This window comes from Manihot esculenta, chromosome 7 (assembly GCF_001659605.2).
Source record: "Manihot esculenta cultivar AM560-2 chromosome 7, M.esculenta_v8, whole genome shotgun sequence".
NCBI classification, from domain to species: domain Eukaryota; kingdom Viridiplantae; phylum Streptophyta; class Magnoliopsida; order Malpighiales; family Euphorbiaceae; genus Manihot; species Manihot esculenta.
Genome location: NC_035167.2, coordinates 30,145,554 through 30,165,400, shown reverse-complemented (window position 1 = coordinate 30,165,400; position 19,847 = coordinate 30,145,554). Strand labels below are relative to the sequence as shown.

Below are 19,847 nucleotides of genomic sequence, written 5' to 3'. Positions count from 1 at the left end.
ATCATTGAAAGGAAATATATGGAGATAAAGCGAGTTTCACGAATGATAATTTTGAAAATTCTCTTATTAAGATATTATTCCAATAGAAACATAATTATTGCATTTATTTACATAGGTGATTGACTGTAATGCAAATGGAAAATCGTTAATAATAGCCCTATAATCAATCTGTTGATTGTAGTTAGATAATGTATTTTAAGTATTTAAATATATTTTATAAAAATTATTATTTATTTTAATATAAATTTAATTAAATTTTGAATAAAAATAAATTTTATAATATTATAAATTGATTATAATTTAAAACGTGCCATTCACATTATAATTGACACGTTATAATTGTAAAACTTGGTCCTATTTAACCTTATAAAACGTACAATCCCCGCTTCGCTAGAAACGTCGCTAGGCTATATTCTCCGCATCTCCTAACGAAAATGGCAGCCGCTGCTCCGCCTCCTCCACCAACCCCTGCCCCGGAGGCTCCTACTGGACTCCCTGACTCCGATTCCATCCCCGTCGGCCATCCTCTCTTCTCCAGGATCCGCCTCGCAACTCCAGCTGATGTCCCACACATCCACAAAATGATCCACCAAATGGCCATCTTCGAGCGCCTAGCTGATCACTGCATCGCCACCGAGTCCTCCCTCTCTTCCACCCTGTTCAACCACGCACCTTTTTCGTCCTTTACCGTCTTCCTTCTGGAGGTTTCTCCCAACCCACTTCCCAAAATCACTTCTCCAAACTTCACACCCATTGAGCGTATCGTCCAACTCGACCTTCCAGTCATCGACCCAGAAGCTGAATTATTCAAGAATGGGACTAATGATGTAGTGGTAGCTGGGTTCGTCCTCTTCTTCCCTAACTATTCGACGTTTCTAGCGAAGCCGGGATTGTACGTGGAGGATTTGTTCGTGAGGGAGTGTTACAGAAGGAAAGGAATGGGGAAAATGCTGCTGTCGGCGGTGGCTGCGCAAGCGGTAAAGATGGGATATGGGAGAGTGGAGTGGGTGGTGCTGGATTGGAATGTGAATGCTATCAAGTTTTATGAGGAAATGGGTGCGAAGATTTTAACAGAATGGAGGATTTGCAGGTTGACTGGTGAAGCTCTTGAGGCCTATCGTGATACCTTTTGAGGTTTGCAGGCAAAGTTTAGGGTCAGGGTTTTGTTTGGTTTTCATTTGATATTAAGCTGGAGAACTAAACTGATACTGTAATGAAGAGTTTTTGAATGAAAATTGGTGAAGGAAGTTGTGAGATTTTAGTTATATATACTATGATGTTTTTGCTGCAAGGACTTTCAACTGCTTGGAAGATTTTGTTTTCAATGAAATCAGATTTCTAAAGTTTTTTTTTTTTAACTTTTTTTATGCGGTTGCTCTGCTTTGGCTGTGCCAAAAGAGAAAATTGTATGGTCTTTTCCCCTGCCCTTTTACTTTTATTTTCTCTTCCTCCACGGTAATGATCCTCCAGAAAATGGAAGTGTTAATGAGCTTGTAGGCTGATATCGTTGAAGAACTCTTTTGGGAAATAATTTGAGTGTTACTGACTGGTAGATCTTCTGTTAATCATTAACTGCATTATGAACTTGCTATGAATATCAGTTGTGCTTGAAAACAGCAATGAAATAAACAGTAGGACAGATTATCTCTTCTATATTGAAATGCTCTACGAAAGCTTCATCATTTGAAGCACTGTCCTCTGCATTTCAGTTTTAGAAAAATGCAGAATATTATATCAAAACTGACCTTGAAATCATTTATTTTCAGTTTTCTGAATTCCTCTCTTCATGTAGGGAAAGAATGAATCAAGTTTGATCAGTTACTTTTTTGGAATTGCGGCTTCTGTGCAAAATGAACCAGAAGAAGTTAAAATTAATTTGAGCTGCTCTATGATTTTGCTTCTTGTACTGAGAAGAGGTAGAAAATGAAGAAGAAAGCATAAAAAAAAAAGACTTAAGAATTCTGCATCTCTTTACTTAGCACATATTGTTGAAGCATACCATGATTTTGCTTTATACTCAAATTTTTTCAATTTCCAATAATTTAATTTGTGTTTGGTTTGAATTAAATCATGAAATGGTAGCTAAAAAAGTAAATTTGTTTTCTCTGAATCTATAAATATATTCTTTAAAATAAGGTGATATATTCCTTTTTTGGTAGATAAGGAAGAAGTTGTGTCACGTTTTACTTGACAAATAGGCATATACTGCTGAAAGTATGCATGAAAAAAGCAAGAAGTGAATCAGAGTTCTTGATGGGAAGGCCAAGAGAGGCAAGCAGGGATCAGAAATCAAGAACAAAGATTACTGCATTTATTTACTTAAAACAGTACTAACTGTAGAGATACATGCTTGTACATAGCTCACACAACTAGAAATCCATTCACATAAAACTGCAAAGAAGTTTAAGTCAAACAGAGCTCTTGATGGCCTTGCTATAACCAGTTTGATCATCATAATATTTGGACCACAGCATAACCCCTCCATACTTACCAGAGCCCTTGATTGCCGGAAGAACCTTAGAAGTAAGATCAGCCACCGGGATGAAACCACTACCAGCTGCATCAGGAGCAGCAGGTAATCCCAGGAAAATCTTGTCAGCTGGGATGTCTGAAGTCCATTGTTTCCATGCATCTTCAAGATTGGTAATGCTTCCAGAGGAGTATTGACAAGGAGGATTGTTGTAGAATTGAACCCAAACATAGTCAAAAAGACCCGTCTTAAGGGCATTTCCTACCCAAGAATCAGGGAATGGGCACTGGGGAGCTGCAGTTAAGTATACTTTCTTACCTTTCTTGCTATATGCTGACAGGAACCTTGCAAGATCATCCCAGTGTAGGTTCGTTCCTCCTTCAATGTCAAAATCAATTCCATCTAGAACAGCTGGTCCGAGTGGGCGAGACGATGAATGTCCCCCCAAGAAGTTATTCCAAAGGTAAGTAGCAACCTGCTTGGCATCCTCAGTAGATGCAAGATAATAACTCCCAGCTCCTCCACCAATAGAAAGCATCACTTTAATGCCTTTGGCTTGACAGGACTTAATATCAGAACTCAATCCTGTGCAACCATTACTGTAGGGATCGCAGTGACCAGCAAGATTGATCACAGGAGTCTGGCCATTGCCAAAAGTGGGAAGAAAAGCTATGTTTACAAAGTCATAGTTTCCTGTAGCACAAGTCTCTGCCAAGGTCCCTTCATTTCCATTCTGACCCCAATAGATTGCTATTCCACCAGCTTCAGAACCCACAAGTAGTGATACAATTACTAGTAAGATGAATGATAGTGAGATTCCTGAACTTGATGTCATTCCAGACTCAAACTTGCAAGTATTTTAAGACACCAGGCAGCTAGTTCTAATACACTTCCTAGTATTTGCTGCTTGTTGCTTGACATTATTTTCAGGAGGCTGCCTTTTATAGGGGAAACTGAGCATGTTCTGATTGCCAGTGTTTTGTTTCTTTGTTCGAAGACTGCGTGTGTTCTCAGTAATTTCAACTCTTGATACGGATGAATTAAAGTGGAAGCGACTGGACGCAGAAGGATTAATGCTTCAAATATGTATCATTTCTCTTACATAAAAAAAAAAAAAAAAAGTATATATACAATTTTCCTAATGAAGACCAATCTTGGGTTGTTCTCAAATTTGTACCGTCTCCCGTGTTTGTTTGTAATTATCAGAAAAATTGAAAATTTTTTTGCCCCTCTTAGGTTATTGTATATTGATTTGTTGTTTATTGTTTGTCTTCTTTATACAGTGGAAGAATAAAAAGTCTAAATGGTTTGTAATCAAAATTTCAAATTGAATAGTTCTTAATTAAAAAAAAATAATACACTCATAGATTTAATCTGATGATATGTGCATTTGAATAAATATGAGAAATTTTAGATTCTACCATTCTCGACCTCTAACTTTCATTTAAAAAAAATAAAAATAAAATAATTTCATCATCCAAATGCATTTAATATCCTCATGGTCTATTGAAAATTTTTTTTGCCCCTCTTGAATTATTGTATATTGATTTGTTGTTTATTGTTTGTCTTCTTTATATAGAAGAATAAAAAACCTAAATGGTTTGTAACCAAAATTTACAATTGAGCCGTTATTAATTAATAAATAATCGAACTCATAATTTTAGTTTGATAGTAAGTGTATTTGAGTAAATATGAGATATCTTAAATTTTACTCCTCCAATCTTCAATTTTTATTTAAAAAAAATAAAAAAAAATTATTTTCCACAGTCATTATATACTTTTTTTTAATGGTTAATTTCTAATAAACTCTTTGAAAATTAATAAAATTTACAGTTTAATTTTTATTATTTTAATAATAAATAATTTAAGATTAATTTATTTCATAGAAAATATTTTATTTTCTATAATTTTTAAGGTTTAGGATATTTAGAAAATTAATTAATTTAATAAAAAATTATTATTTTAAGAAAAATAATTTTTTAAAAAATAATTTTTTTAAAATTTTAAAAATTTTGTTAGGATTTATATATGAATTTGTTAATAAATTTTATTTTTAAATTAAAATTGAATAATAAAAATAAGTTATTTTATTAGTAAAAAATTTTTTCATAGAAAAATATTTTTTATTAAAGATATTTTCTTAATTTAAGTTATTTTTCATAAACAAACTGAATTTTAATTCTTAAGATTTGATTATGTTAATAAAATAATCATTTTAATTTAGTCCTTTAAATTTTATTTTTTATAACTGTTTAGTCATATTAATTTTAATAATTTATAATAATTTAATACTTAAAATTATTATATTTTTAATAATTTAATCTTTTTAAAATTTAGTTGAGTGAATTCAATAGATTAACTATTTTATTAATAAAATAAAATTTTCAAAATTAAATTATTTACTATAAAAAAATAAAGACTATATTATAAATTTTGTTAAATTTCAAGAAATATAATGTAAATTACATTATATTAATCATGGCAACAGAAAATAATAACTATCTACTAACTTATAATTAATATTTAAAAAAATTAATAAAAATTACAATTTAAATTATCAATACTATTAGTAATTTATTTTATTAATTAAATTAAATTATTGTTTTATTTTATTTTATTATTTGATATAGAATAAAAAAATATATAAATGTTTGTCTATTATTTTATATAATATTAATATAGTAATATTTATTTTTCATTTGTTATAACAAAATTCTAATCTTAAGCTTATATATATATATATATATATATATATAATATTTAGATCTTAAAACTTCAATAAACTTATTTTAATATTTATTTATAAAAAAATATAAAGCTTTAATTATAATAAATATATTAATAATTATTTTATAATATTTATTTAATAACATACCAATTAAATATCGATTTAACCATAATTAAATTTTAAAAACCTTCAGCTCCTGTTCTGATCGGCTTATTAACCAAACTGAATTTAAAAACATCGAAACTTGCGACTAGTTCCTGCAGTTGTCTTCAGAACTGTTGCTGCACAATTCATGTTTCTTTGTGGTAACATTTTCTTCATAGTCCCTGTAATTACCCATGTGAGAGTCACAGAATCCAAGCTAATTTTACAGATTTTCAATTAATCCATGATTTAAAGGTTTTCAAAATCAAACATGTTGATGCTCACGTTTTTCTTATTGTGGAATTTTTTATCAGTCGGCAGAATTTTGGTCAAAAATAGAAAATGAAACTTCTTACATTTAATTGAATCTTCTTTTTGAGAAATTTATTATTGATTTTTTAATTTTAAAAAATATATTAAAATATTTTTAAAATTTTAAAAAATTTATTAATTAATATTTTCATTATGCATTTTACTATTTAATTTTATAGTTTAAAAAAATTTATTAATGGATTTTTTATTTTGTAAAAAATTTATTAATTGATAAAGTATTTTAATTTTTTTATAAATTATCTAATATTATACATATATATCTATTACAACAAATTTTTCTGTGATTAACGGTATATTATCCACACTTAAATGTGTATATTAATAAATTACTCACTTAAAAAATAAAAGAAATGAATTACTCATCTCATACTAAAATTAATTTGGTATTCTCCGTAACAGATACAAAAATTTTGATTAGGAATTTAAATTAAATAAATAATTAAAAAATAATATACATTATAAAAAATTGATAAGCGTTATAATGAAATTATAATATTTTTAGTCTATTTTTCATTATTTAAAATTTATTCATAATATTTTCATTATCAACATTTACAAATATATCTCTTTTGATATAAGTTGTTAAACAATGGTTCTATAAATCATCTCTCATTTTATTGCAGAGCCGATTTTTGATAATATGCATTGCAGAAAATGCTCTTTCAACTGTAGTTATAGCAATGGGTAAGAGTAATGACAATTTAACCTACGTATACACTAAGGAAAATACAATATACTTTCTTGTAACTATTATATTTTCAGCAAGAGGTCTAATTTTTTTCACATCATAAAACTTCTTATTCATACGCATATCAAAAATAAAATTCTTAAGTTGAGATTCAAGTAGAGCAACCGAAAAAAATTCACATGGATAAAATTTTGCAAGTTCAATCGATTTGCTCATATCAAATGCAGAGAATGAGTCTCTAGGATCAAGACATGTCATACACAAAAATAAATTTGTATTCACTTCATTAAAACGATTATTAAATTCTTGAAACTGCATATCAATGACAGAGTATAATAGTTCAACACGATAGAAATGAAGATTTGTCATCTTTTCAGTTCTGCTTCTTATCTCCCTCTCATTGTATATAAATCATTAATCTCTCGCACAACTGTATCATGTTTACTATAAAATTGCACTGCTAGTAAATATTCTCAACCATCATCTTTTACCATTTGAAAACTTTAACTGTATAGTATTTATAATATCTTGATCCCTTTTTTACAAAACTTGTGATAAGTTATGTGTGATTTCCAAAATTTTTCTCATGAGAAACAACGCTAAAATAAATTCAAAATGACTCATAACATCTAGCAACTCAATTGCTTCACCTCTTTGTGGATCATCATTCCCATTTTCACACTCAAAAACATCAATCACAAATGAAAATAAATTAATTAATGTACTATAATGAGAACTCCAACGAGTATCTCCTGGTCTCTTTATTGTCATCTTTTGGTTTAAATATTGTCCAATTGCTATTTCTCCAATTTCAATCACTTTAACTACTTTTTCTCTTTGCTTTTCTTGAAGCATGTCTCTTTTTTTAAAGGAACCTCCAACAACATTACACAAACGTGAAACTGTATTAAAAAAAAATGCTTATGCTTGAATGTTTTTTAGCAATAGTAATGAGTTGGAGTTGATAAGCAAAACAATTGACATAATAAGCACTATAATTCTCTCTTAAAAATCAAACTCTTAAGCCCATTAAATTCCCCTCGCAAATTACTAGCTCCATTATATCCTTGACCTCTCAGATTTGATACACTCAAACCATATGTAAAGATTAAAGACTCTATAGTTTTTTCAAGTGATGATGCACTAGTATCATTGACATGCACAATACCCAAAAAATTTTCAACAACACATTTAAATTTATTAACATAACGAATGACAACTCCCATTTGCTCTTTTACTGATACATCCCGACATTCATCGAATAAAATAGAAAATAAATTATCTCCCAAAACTCTAATTATAACATTTGTTATTTCAACTGCACATGCATTAGTGATATCTCTTTGAATAGGAGTTATGAACTTCAAATTCTCAGGAGCATTTTTCAACACATTATTAATTTCCTCATTAAATAAAGCTAACACCTTCAGCAATTCAATAAAATTTTCTTAATTTAATGATTCTTCAGACTCTTATTCCCTCGAATAAGCCAAACCTTGCATTAAAAAAATAATTGAGACAAACAATCAATGCATTTAATTTACAAAAATACTCAATCTTTGACTTTTCTTATTGTTTTGAAATAGACTCTTCAATGTCTTTGACTTTTCTTATTGTTTTGAAATACTCTTCAATATATTGAGCTTGGTTTATTAAATCTTGACAAGCGACATCTATTATGATCGTATTATGATCTCCTACATGTTCTCTCAATCTTTTCTTTTTTTCTCCAATTAGTAAAACCTTCTATAACAAAAGTATCATGACCCTTTCACTATACCCAGATGAAAAAAGATAACAATATAAATCATATGCAACATCTTTAACTATGCTATATTCTAACCAACTCTTAAATTTATCAAATTAAGACACAATAAATCTTCTATTTCAATTTTCTTCTACTCTTTGAGGAAATTTATGACTGCATGGTTAACGCAGACATTTTAGTAAGTAAGCTCTGCGTACCTGATTTCCAATATTAGGTGAATACCTTATTATGTTAGGTCGAAGTCCTAACTCAGATGGAACGTTTTCAATATCAACTTTATAATCCTCAACAGTTATTTGCTTAGGTGAAGTTGATTCAACATATTGATTTAATGACGATATATTTATTGATATTCTTTTAAAAAATCGCTCTATCCCTATAATGATACACACAATTTAAATATATTAATTATTTAATTTCACGTCTATTGTTAAATTTATTTTTTTTAAAAATGATATTTTATTAATTCACTCATAAAATTATATTTATCAAAATTTAAATTATTACCATTAAAAAATATTTAATTTTTATTTAATTTTTTTAATTTTAGTTAAACATAAACTATTACCCATAGAAAATATATTTAATATTTATATAATTTTTCTAATTTTAATTAGATATAAACTATTATTCATAAAAATTATAATTAATATTTACATAATTTTTTAAATTTTTATTACACTAAATTATTATCCATAAAATAATATTTAATATTTAATTTTTTTTTCAATTTTGATTAGATTAAATTATTACCCATAAAAATATTATTTAAAATTTATATTATTTTACTAATTTTAATTAAATTAAATTATTACCCATAAAAATAATATTTAAAATTTACACAATTTTTCTAATTTTAAGTAGATTAAATTACTACCCATAACAATAGTATTAATAATTAAGTGAAATAAATAATAATAAATTAACAACATAATAAAATAAAAAAAATTATAAATTAATTCTTAATCATAAATATTTACCCATAACAATAGTATTAATAATTAAGTGAAATAAATAATAATAAATTAACAATATAATAAAATAAAAAAATTATAAATTAATTCTTAATCATAAATAATAATATAAAAAAATAAAATGAAAAAAAAGAAGAAAATAACTCATTTTGAAAAAAAGAAGAAGATGGATAATGAATAGTGGATTTGAAGAAATAAAATTTGTGAATTAGAATGAAATTTGTTGAATAGAAATTGAGAAATAGAAGAAGATGGATATTGAATAGTGGATTTGAAGAAATAAAATTTGTGAATTAGAATGAAATTTGTTGAATAGAAATTGAGAAATAGAAAGAAGATGGATATTGAATAGTGGATTTGAAGAAATAAAATTTGTGAATTAGAATGAAATTTGTTGAATAGAAATTGAGAAATAGAAGAAAATGGAAGGTTGAGACTGCTGGAGAAGTTTTTTTTTTAAAAAAAAAACAAAGGAAAGAGGAGGAAAGAAGTAGATTTTTGAGGTATTAGTGTGAAATTACACTAATACCTCTAGAAAAAATTTAAAAATTTCAAGGGGCTTAGGGCCTTTTAGCCCCACGTTAGTTTTTTTATATTCACTATTATAAATTATATATATTTTTAATATATGAAAAATTATATTTTATATTAATAATATAAAATAAAATATTATATGTTTTAGTATATAAAATCATTTCCTTTAAAATTATATTAAATAAGTGAGAATAATTGATTATAGAAAAATTTAAATATATAATTTTAAAAATATAAAAATTAATTTATTAATTATATTAAAATTTAATGATTAAGTATAATTTATTTATTTAAAAAAATAATAAATATTTATTTAAAAAAATAATAAAAATATTTTTATATATTTAATAATAAAAATAAATGAAAATTTTTTTAATATGAACAGATGTATAGCAAGTGTTTAATTTTAAAAATATAAAAATTAATTTATTAATTATTTTAAAATTTAAAAATTAAAATATAATTTACTCTAAAATTAAATCCATTTAAAATTTTTTTATATAATCAATTATCTCAATAAATTTAATTTAATCGGTACCCGAAAATCATGGACGGTGGTCGATGGCCATGTCCAAGTCAAAACGCAGCTTCCCTCGAATCACGTCATTACATGATGGATTGCTCCGTTGCCGCTGGTCTAGCTTTTCTTCTTCATCTTCCTCCTTGACCTTCTCTCCATATTTTTTTATCTTGGCAACTGCAATCCTCCAAAACAATTCCACGTTCGAATTTCTCTCCTCGATTTGATTAATAGACTCGGTTGTTTCTATGCTACGCCGCCGCCGCCGCCGCCGTCAACCACCACTAAAAACCCAAGACCGTTTCTGCTTGTTTCAATTATCCTCATGTGCAAATCAAGAAAAGGCACAGACGTAAACAACTCTCTAACCCCCAAATCCCGTCCTTCAAGATCAGCTTCTGCTGCAAATCCATCTTCATCGTTATCATCATCATCATCTAGCAATTACCCAAGTTTCAATTACCCATCATCATCCGTTAATTACTCTTCTTCAGGATTCTTTAACCACAATAAGGACACTTCGAAATCGTCTTCTTCTTCCATCTCAAGCAAACTCTCTCTCAAAAGCCTTAAAGAAGCTTTTTTACCAGAGAACCCACACATTTATGAATTTGCTGATATCTGCAGAGCCACTAACAATTTCCTAGCAAAACCCTTTTCTTCCTCCTCCACTTCCACCTCTTGGCGCTGCCAGATTCGCCGGAAAGAGGTGATTATTTTCCAGCGCAAGTTCCGCCGCCGTGACCCTATCGAATTACCGGAGCTCCAGCAGCGGCTATCCATCATATGTAGGAGTCATCATAGTAGCTTGATTAAGCTTCTGGGTGCCGCCACATCTGGGAATTGTATATACCTTGTGTATGAATTCGTTAATGGTGCTAATTTAGCTACTTGCCTGAGAAATCCACAGAATCCCAGTTACACGATACTGTCAAATTGGCTCTCGCGGATGCAGGTTGCTACAGATATCGCTCATGGGCTCGATTATATCCACCATTGTGCAGCTTCAAATTCAGGTTTTATACACAATCATATAAAAAGTTCAAGCATTTTAGTAGCTGAAGATTCGTTAAATGCCAAAATTTGCCATTTCGGGACGGCGGATCTCTGCGGGGAATTAGAGGGGAGTGAAAGATCAGAGGCGAGAACTTTAGGTAGGAGTAATAGCAAAGGCATGAAAATTGAAGGGACGAGAGGATACATGTCGCCGGAGTTCCAAGCTAATGGGATTGTGACGCAAAAATGCGATGTGTACGCTTTTGGGGTGGTGGTTTTGGAGTTGGTCTCAGGGGAGGAGGCGTTAAGATACGTGTTTGATGAGAGCAGTGGAGGGTTTAGCAGAGTTAGCGTGATTGAGAAGGCAAGAGAGGCGGTGGATAGCGGGGCCGGTGGGGTGAGGAGCTGGGTGGATAGGAGGTTGAAGGATTCGTATCCAGTGGATGTGGCGGAGAAGATGGTGGTGGTGGGGTTGGAGTGTGTGGTGGAGGACCCAGAGAAGCGGCCGGATATGGAGCAGGTGGCTGTTAGAGTGTCTAAATTGTATTTGGAATCAAAAAATTGGGCTGAGAAAATAGGTATGCCAATTGATTTCTCTGTTTCTATGGCACCCAGATGAATGAATCATGAATGAATAGTGTAGTAGAAAAATGGCAGATCAATAGGTCACTTTGATTTCTTGAAATTTTTTTTCTTTCCCAATAATGTATAAAGAAAATTCCACAGAGCCATTCTTTTAAACAAATGAAACAAATCCTGACAGCTTCTATTGTTATCTGCAATTGTTATTATTGCATCAAGACTTTCACCTTTCCTTTCATGTAGTTGGCCACCACTTGATGTATAGTAATAGAGAAATCCTTCCCCCATTAGTTACTAGTCTCCTCCGGCGGTAGTTCTTATATAATCATATGAGCTTGTGCTTTTTCCAACCTTCTTTTACTTGAATTTGTAAAATCATTCTGGATAAACGTGTAGTTTGAAACAAGTCTCACAAGTATAGCAATTCTTGTTGCAATAGTTACAGAACCTATCCTCTTCCTTTTCACCTCTATGAGATTTGTTCCCAATCTCCTTCTTCTCATTGCTTTCTTTGACCATCATAGCCACATTTTCATGTATTTTAGACACGTAAAACCACTGAGTATGCTTTATTTACATTTGGCAGTAGATCAAGGATGAGTATTTGATTGCAAGTATGGTTATAGACATCTCTTAATCCCATAAGGAATTACATTAGCTTGTCATTTTTGTCAAGATCTAAAATCATCTTAGCAGCACCGCATGTACTACCATTGCAAGTACATACAAGAATAGGCCTCAAACAACCCATAATCTTTTCAACTTTGTGAAATAAACCATTTGACAATGACATGTTACTTTGAGTAAAAGACGCAATTTCACATTTTGTTTTTTAGAGCAAAAGCGCGTTATTATCTCCAAAGTGGTGTTTTAATTTGCTCCGTAATTAATTTCAATTTCTCAATATATAATTTACTATACTCTAGTAAAAATTTTATTTTATATTTAGTATACTGTAATACAATTGAATATTTTTTTAAATCTCAATTGAAAAATGGACGGTATTATATTACATTATGATATACTAAATATAACATGACTTCTTAATAAAAAAAAAATATAATATAATGACCGCTGGGTTTCTTTGCCCCCGACTAAGGCCAGACCCATTAGGGCAGCCCATAATCTGAAGACTTCTAAGCCTCCTCTAAGAATCAGGTCCAGCCCGCCCGGCTCAAAGACCAGGCTCCAGTCAGTTTCTTCATCAGGCCGGCCCAGCTTTTCCGGTTCAATGAACAGATTCCCTCCGGACCTAGTCTTAAACTTCTCTTCCGGCCCAGCTCGGAACCAGGAAGGAATTCAGCCCCTTCGTCTTGTGGGACCATCCGCATGCGCGCCCAGGGAGAATCAGGGGACCGTTACACATGGGGCAACGATTTGATTTCCTCGTACGCCCCTATCAACGTAACAGGAACAGGTGGCCCAATGACATACATTCTGCTACACGTCACTAGTGGATAAAAGGAAACATATAAAAGGAGAAATACTCTCCTCTAGGTCTAAGTTTTTTCCAGTTTTACAGAACCCTTATAAAACCCTATTTTTTGGATCTCATATCATCAATTGGCGCCGTCTGTGGGAACGAAGGAGATCTTTTCATCACCGGAGTTCCACTCTCACAATACCCACTGAGATCCACAATGGCTAACCACAACGAAAACAACGTCACTCCCAATGACCTGAGCTCTGCCCAATAGGGGCAACAGTTCTCTTTTTCCAGTCCCACAACACCAAACAACCAAACACCCATCCCTTTCAACTCCTCGCCAAGCTTGGCAGAGAATGCTTCCGCCGCTACCTCCAAACCATGGCCCTCCAACTACAAAGCACCGCCCATTGGCTGGGGCAGATGATGCAGCAACGGGGCTTTAGCACCCCAACAAACATACTGCCAGTGGTAGAAGAGCCCCAAACCAATGAACCTCAACCTACTCTCAACCATCCCCAAACAGTTAGCCGCGAAACCGGAGAAAGAGGGAGAAGAGCCGGAGAAGAGGAAGAACCGGAGGCCAGAGTTCATGGAAGGAGGGTGAGAGAGATGATTGAGAACGATGAAGTTGATAGTTATTTCGCCGGAACCACCGGAAAGATGGGGAGCGAGACATGGGAGGAGGAGTGCCCCCAGGAGAGGAAGCCCAGGCAGGAAGCGGAGAGTGTAGACCAAAAGTTGCAAAAGATGAGAGAGCAACACTTGGCCGAGCTGGGAACGAGGGATCAGAACCAGACTCTCCTGCCCACCTCTTCACCCTTCTCGAAGTGGGTGCAACAAGAGACTGTTCCCAAGAAGTTTATGATGCCGCCTATGGCCGCGTACGACGGGGCTGGGAACCCCCGGGAGCACGTATTGAACTACAAGACTTTTATGGAGCTGCAAACTCTTTCAGATGTCTTGATGTGTAAGGTATTCCCTACGACGCTTTCGGGGCCAGTGCGGGCATGGTTCAACAGCCTTGAAGCCGGAAGTATTAGCAGTTTTGGAGATCTGGCCACTCGCTTCATCAGCCGGTTTATCGCCGGGGTGCCCGCAGATAGGAAGACGAGTTACCTAGAGACGGTCAGACAGAGGAGAGACGAATCGCTCAGGGAATACGTCGCCCGTTTCAATACGGAGGCCCTGCAAATTTCCGAGCTCGATGAGGGAAGGGCTGTAGAAGCCATGCAGAAGGGGACGACCTCGGCTGAATTCTTTGGCTCATTAAGCAGGAAGCCTTCGACCTCACTGGCCGAGCTGATGAAGCGGGCTGAAAAATACATAAGGCAGGATGATGTCTTGGTGACAAGCAGGTTCACCAGAGGAGCGGCAGATAAGGGGAAAGCACCAGAGGAAGGAAGGCCGGAGAGGCATGAGAAAAAGCATGGCAAGAGGCCCGAGCCTTACAGACAACCCTGGAAGTGAAGGGACCAAAGACCTCACCCTCCTCGGGTCTCAGAACAGAGGCCACTCCCTCCGTGGGTTCCAGAGATGCCGACCCCACTCAATGCCTCTAGAGCCGAAGTGCTCATGGCCGTCCAGAACAAGGAGTTTCTCCAATGGCCCAGGCCTATGAAAACGGACTCAAACCAGCGAGATCCTGACAAATATTGTCAGTACCATCGTACGCACGGCCACGACACCAATAACTGCTTCCAGCTGATCACAGAGATCGAAAGACTGATAAAAAGAGGGCACCTCAAGAACTTCGTGAGGAAACCGGAGGGATAGAGACCTCAGCTCAATCCGGCAGCCCAAATACCAAGGAGAGCAGGAACTGGACTAGTGAATGATGGGTCCAGTGGGACCATCAACATGATTGTCGGGGGAACAGGAGGTCGGATGAGCCGTAGGGGAAAGAAGAGGAGTCGAGAGGGGGAAAACAGCAGCGCTGAGGTCATGCAGGTCATCAAGCACTCTTCAGTGGCCATCACCTTCTCTCCGGAGGACGTCCAAGGTGTTCAGATGCCCCATGACGACGCCCTTGTCGTTGAAGCCGTCATTCACAACTACCGAGTCAAGAAGATTTTAGTGGATGATGGGAGCAAAGTGAACTTATTACCCTACCGGGTTTTCCAGCAGATGGGAATCCCCAAGGAACAGTTAGTCCGGGACCAGACACCGGTCAAGGGGATTGGAGGAGTGCCAGTGCCCGTAGAGGGGAAAGTGAAGCTGGCTCTCACCCTAGGTGAAGCGCCAAGAACTCGCACCCATTATGCGGTGTTCTTAGTGGTCAAACTACCGTTGAGCTACAGCGCAATCCTGGGGAGACCTGCACTGTTTGACTTCGAGGCCGTCACTAGTATCAGATACCTGGCGTTGAAGTTTCCAACAGAGGTAGGAGTGGGAGTAGTCCGAGGAAGCCAAGAAGAGGCGAGAGCAGTGTACTTAGCCACAGTGGCAGAACCGAGCCCGGCAGCATAAAGAATCGACTCAGAAGTGCTGGAGGTCAGGGATGAAAAGAAGGAGGACAGAACAGAGCCGGTCGAAGAGTTGGAGACTTTTCCTTTATTAGAAACAAAGACAGATAAGGTCTTCAGTCTCAATGCCGGCCTTACTGAAGAACAAAAAACTGAAATCATGGCCCTGATCCGAGGTCACGCATCGAGCTTCGCCTGGAAGCCCTCTGACATGCCTGGGATCGACCCTGAAGTGATGACCCATAAGCTGAACGTTCTCCCCGACGCCAGACCGGTACAGCAGAAGAAGAGAGTGGTAGGAAAGGAGAAGCAACATGCCACCAGGGAGGAAGTACGGAAGTTAGAAGAGGCAGGCTTTATTAGGGAAGTCATGTACCCGCAGTGATTAGCAAATCCTGTATTAGTCAAAAAAGCCAATGGCAAATATAGGATATGCATAGATTTTACTGACCTAAATCAGGTCTGTCCTAAAAATTGTTATCCCCTCCCTGATATTAATAAAATGGTTGACTCTACGGCCGGTTTCAATTACATGTCTTATTTGGATGCTATGTCTGGCTATCATTTACTTAATTACAAATTACTTTTTTTTTTGAATCAAAATTACAAATTACTTTTAAATTTGTTTTTTAAAAAAATTATACTTTTCTGAAAATAATCATACAGGTTTTTAATAAAAAATATTTTTTATAAATTAAATATTAATATAATTAAATTTTTGGAGTTAAAGACGGTTTTTGAGTAAGTTTGTACCTTAATGTGTAGAAATTTTATGATATAATCACTGTATATAAAACGATCTTATGATAGTTTTTTTTTTTATTATAGTGATCTTATATAAGTTTAATATAAATTAATATTTAATATTTAATTATTAGTTAAATAAAATTTTTTTTCACATCCCAATCTAAAAAAAGGCCATAAATAATAATATAAATTAAAGAGAAAAATGTTTATTTTGATTCTTTTAAAAGGAACATAAATTTAAATGGAGGAACCAAATTTCAAAATTATTTATAAATGAACTCAATTTAAATATATAATCTTATTTTTTAATTTCAGTTTTAAATTAAAAAATAAATAAATCGAATTTTTTTATTTTAATGAAAGATAAACTGAATTTATACTCATATCAAATATGATATTTTGACTTAAATAATATTTTGACTTAAATAAATCATTATGTCTGTGATTCACAGAAATCAAATATTTTTATTATATGCTAAAATACATAAAAAGTATAAAATACATGAAAAGTATGAATGGAAACAAAATAATTTATAATTAAGCTAATGTGAATATTGAATCATTTAATGATTGTGATTTTTTTTTATATTTTTTTTAAATAATATTAGTTTTTAATAAATTATAATATCAATAGACGAATTAACAAAATAATAAACCATATTATATAGAAATTTATATAGATATGCACTAAATGAATTTAAATATTTCTAAACAATTTCAAATCATAAGATTTTATTTAGCAGAAACATACTTAGTTATTTCTCAAATAGTATAATTTTTTAAAAATAAAATCAAAAAATACAGTTGCTAATAATTCCTAATTAGATAGATATATATACATATAAATATATTAGAATTTTCAAAATTTTCTTCTTCAACAGAGTGTTTGAAGTTTCAATGACAACCCTCAAATTGAAAGACAAGTATTGTGTTTGCAAAGAACATGATAAACGAATATTTAAATTCTTGTCGAAATATAAAGGTAATTATTATATTTATAATTAATCATATTATTTTTTTAAATTTTAGTTATTATCATTTGATTATATGATTGTTAGCCCTAATTAACGGTGATTGATGATGCAGGACTTTTCATTAAGAATTTAGATATAGAGAATGGATTCATTCATATAGATGGAGATATAGATATTGAAAAATTAATAAAGGAGTTGCAAAAGAAATTTAAAAGTATGCAAGTTTAAGTGGTTGAAGAGAGAGATTCAGATTCAAAAACAGATTCAGATAAATGTGAATCGCTATCTCAACCTATCTTGACCTTAGAAAATGGTGATGGTTATAGTGCACTAAGACTTGAATGGGCTGATGTTGAGCAGACTCGAACTAAAACCATATGGTTATGGTGGGCAGAATTATCAAATTGATAATTCAAATTATTACAATCAAGCTAATGATTTAATAAAAATAATTAGGAATGAAAATCCTAGTATTTGCTCTACTATGTGAGATTGATATGCTAATAGCTTTCTTAAAAATATTAAGAGGAAGTTTAAAAATAAATAAATATTCTAGTGGAATAAGACATCACGCCATGGGTTTTATTGCTTGGCAATTTATAGTTTTTGTAATAAATGCATTAATGATTTAATTTTAATTTTATTTTATTAAGATATATTTATCATGTTATTCGAAATACATATTTTTAATAATTTAACTAAATTTAAATTTTATATCATAATATACACAATATTTCTTACTTGAATTAACAAAAAAAAAATAATCTATTAAATATATTTAATTTATTAATTAGAAAAATCTGATTTATTATTTTATTAAATAAAAAAATTTTAAAAAAAAGTGTTTACTCTTTACATTGATTACCAAGATGGAGGGAACTCTATAACAGAAAGTGACCTAGGAGTTTGCAATTATTTTAAATTGGTAGAGCTCAAGTCATATGAGCTCTAACAGCTACTACATTGCCACACATAGTTTAAATAGGCTACCAGGATTTGTCATTGTTAACATTTCAATGTTCATATTATGGTAGTTGAGAGTATGTCTAACTATATATATTACATCACACTTTTAAAAAAATAAAAAAAAAAAAGAAATGGAAAAAAAGATAATGAAACTCACACCTATCAAGAATAGTATAATGACCAGCCATCCAAGTGTATAATGCTGCTTTCTCTTCAATAATAGATACAAGTCTATGGGGGGTACTACAATTAGCCTATCCACAATCTATAATGAAAACCAAAACCAATGAACATCATGTAAAATCAACTGCATACTCTAGTTAGTACCTACTTGTCTACTTGAAACCCTCTTGTTTCTCCTCTTCTATTCTTTCTTCATTGATAATATCCATTTCCAAATCCAACTTCCTTTATTGAACAAATGGATTGTTTGTTCTTCTCCTCTTCAAAATCACCTCGGATTCCTTCATCAACTTAATGTACTTCTTCCTGATCATTGCCATTGGATGCCTCTCCATAGCCAGTTCATCATCACCATATGCCTCCTTAAGAATTGCTGTGCAAGTCTTGTTCCTGAAAGACAAGTAAAACATGTGGGGATGCCTTTCAAATGCCTTATGCACCTTCTGAGGCAACTCAAAATACTTCTTAAGGCACAAAAGCTTCTTCCTTTCTGCTGAATGCTCAACAAACAAAGAAAGCAATTCGTGAAGCAAACCCACAACTCTTTTCTGTGCAATATCACTATTAGGATTTAAATGTGATTTATCTTCATAGGGTGATACATGAGGAAGTTTCTAGAATTCTTTCAACCAATCCTGAATCTTTCTCCTCAACCTCAAACCCTTTGATGGGAAAAAGGGAAAATCAATTGTCTCCATTGGCTCTCCAGAATATAATCCTTTCCTCATTGCATTTTTCTGCAATACTGACAAAAGCTTTTCCCTGCTTTCAACACCCAATCCCTTTAATCCATCTTCCAACTCCACAACTCTAAAATAACTGTCAAAATTCTTATCTGGATACTGCAAAAAATCCTCCGGTAAACCCAAATACCATAACATGCCTTTAATAATCTTGAAAGGCAACACCTTCTCCATACTCATTAATATAAATTTCTTCAATCTCTCTCTTAAATCCTCTTTATGCTCCTCAAGCACCTTTTTCTCTTCTCTATCAATTGCAGCAGCTTCTTCAGTCAATCTAAACCAAGGCAAATTATATTTTGGACCGACAAACTCCTCAAAAGATTGAGGGATATTGTCTCAAAAACCTAGCAACCTTGATCTTCACATCAAATTGCAGTCCTCTTTTTGATACATCAAAGATTGGTATACAACCATTTGGGTTTTGGGCTGTGAAATCTTTCAAGAAAGGATGGGTTTGAGCTCTCTGGACTTGTGTATGTGCTCTATCCACTCATAGTACGAATCTTTCTTCCATTTCATGTACACATCTACATAGTTGCAGGTTTTCTTGTACTGTTGTGGTAGGTTTTGGTACCGATGATTGTAAGGGAAAGGAATGGGTTT

General features: G+C 32.7%; 3 protein-coding genes and 1 pseudogene across 3 annotated transcripts; 2 read left to right on the top strand and 2 right to left on the bottom strand.

Moving 5' to 3' along the window:
• Positions 1 to 372: 372 nt before the first annotated feature.
• On the top strand, positions 373 to 1,292 carry LOC110619348 (probable acetyltransferase NATA1-like). Its single transcript, XM_021762736.2, has one exon. It carries the CDS (start codon positions 435 to 437, stop codon positions 1,131 to 1,133), a length of 699 nt encoding a protein of 232 aa, XP_021618428.1. The 5' UTR covers positions 373 to 434; the 3' UTR covers positions 1,134 to 1,292.
• Positions 1,293 to 2,285: 993 nt separating this feature from the next.
• Positions 2,286 to 3,460, bottom strand: LOC110619347 (hevamine-A). Its single transcript, XM_021762735.2, has one exon. It carries the CDS (start codon positions 3,303 to 3,305, stop codon positions 2,409 to 2,411), a length of 897 nt encoding a protein of 298 aa, XP_021618427.1. The 5' UTR covers positions 3,306 to 3,460; the 3' UTR covers positions 2,286 to 2,408.
• A 6,703-nt stretch (positions 3,461 to 10,163) lies between these two features.
• Positions 10,164 to 12,200, top strand: LOC110619346 (lysM domain receptor-like kinase 3). The gene has a single exon (XM_021762734.2). The coding sequence runs from the start codon at positions 10,485 to 10,487 to the stop codon at positions 11,772 to 11,774; it is 1,290 nt and encodes a 429-aa protein (XP_021618426.1). The 5' UTR covers positions 10,164 to 10,484; the 3' UTR covers positions 11,775 to 12,200.
• A 6,217-nt stretch (positions 12,201 to 18,417) lies between these two features.
• On the bottom strand, positions 18,418 to 19,847 carry LOC122724006 (annotated as a pseudogene).

Coding starts and splice junctions, on each gene's coding strand:
- LOC110619347 (XM_021762735.2), bottom strand. CDS start 3,305: ATGACATCAAGTTCAGGAATCTCACTATCATTCATCTTACTAGTAATT.
- LOC110619348 (XM_021762736.2), top strand. CDS start 435: ATGGCAGCCGCTGCTCCGCCTCCTCCACCAACCCCTGCCCCGGAGGCT.
- LOC110619346 (XM_021762734.2), top strand. CDS start 10,485: ATGTGCAAATCAAGAAAAGGCACAGACGTAAACAACTCTCTAACCCCC.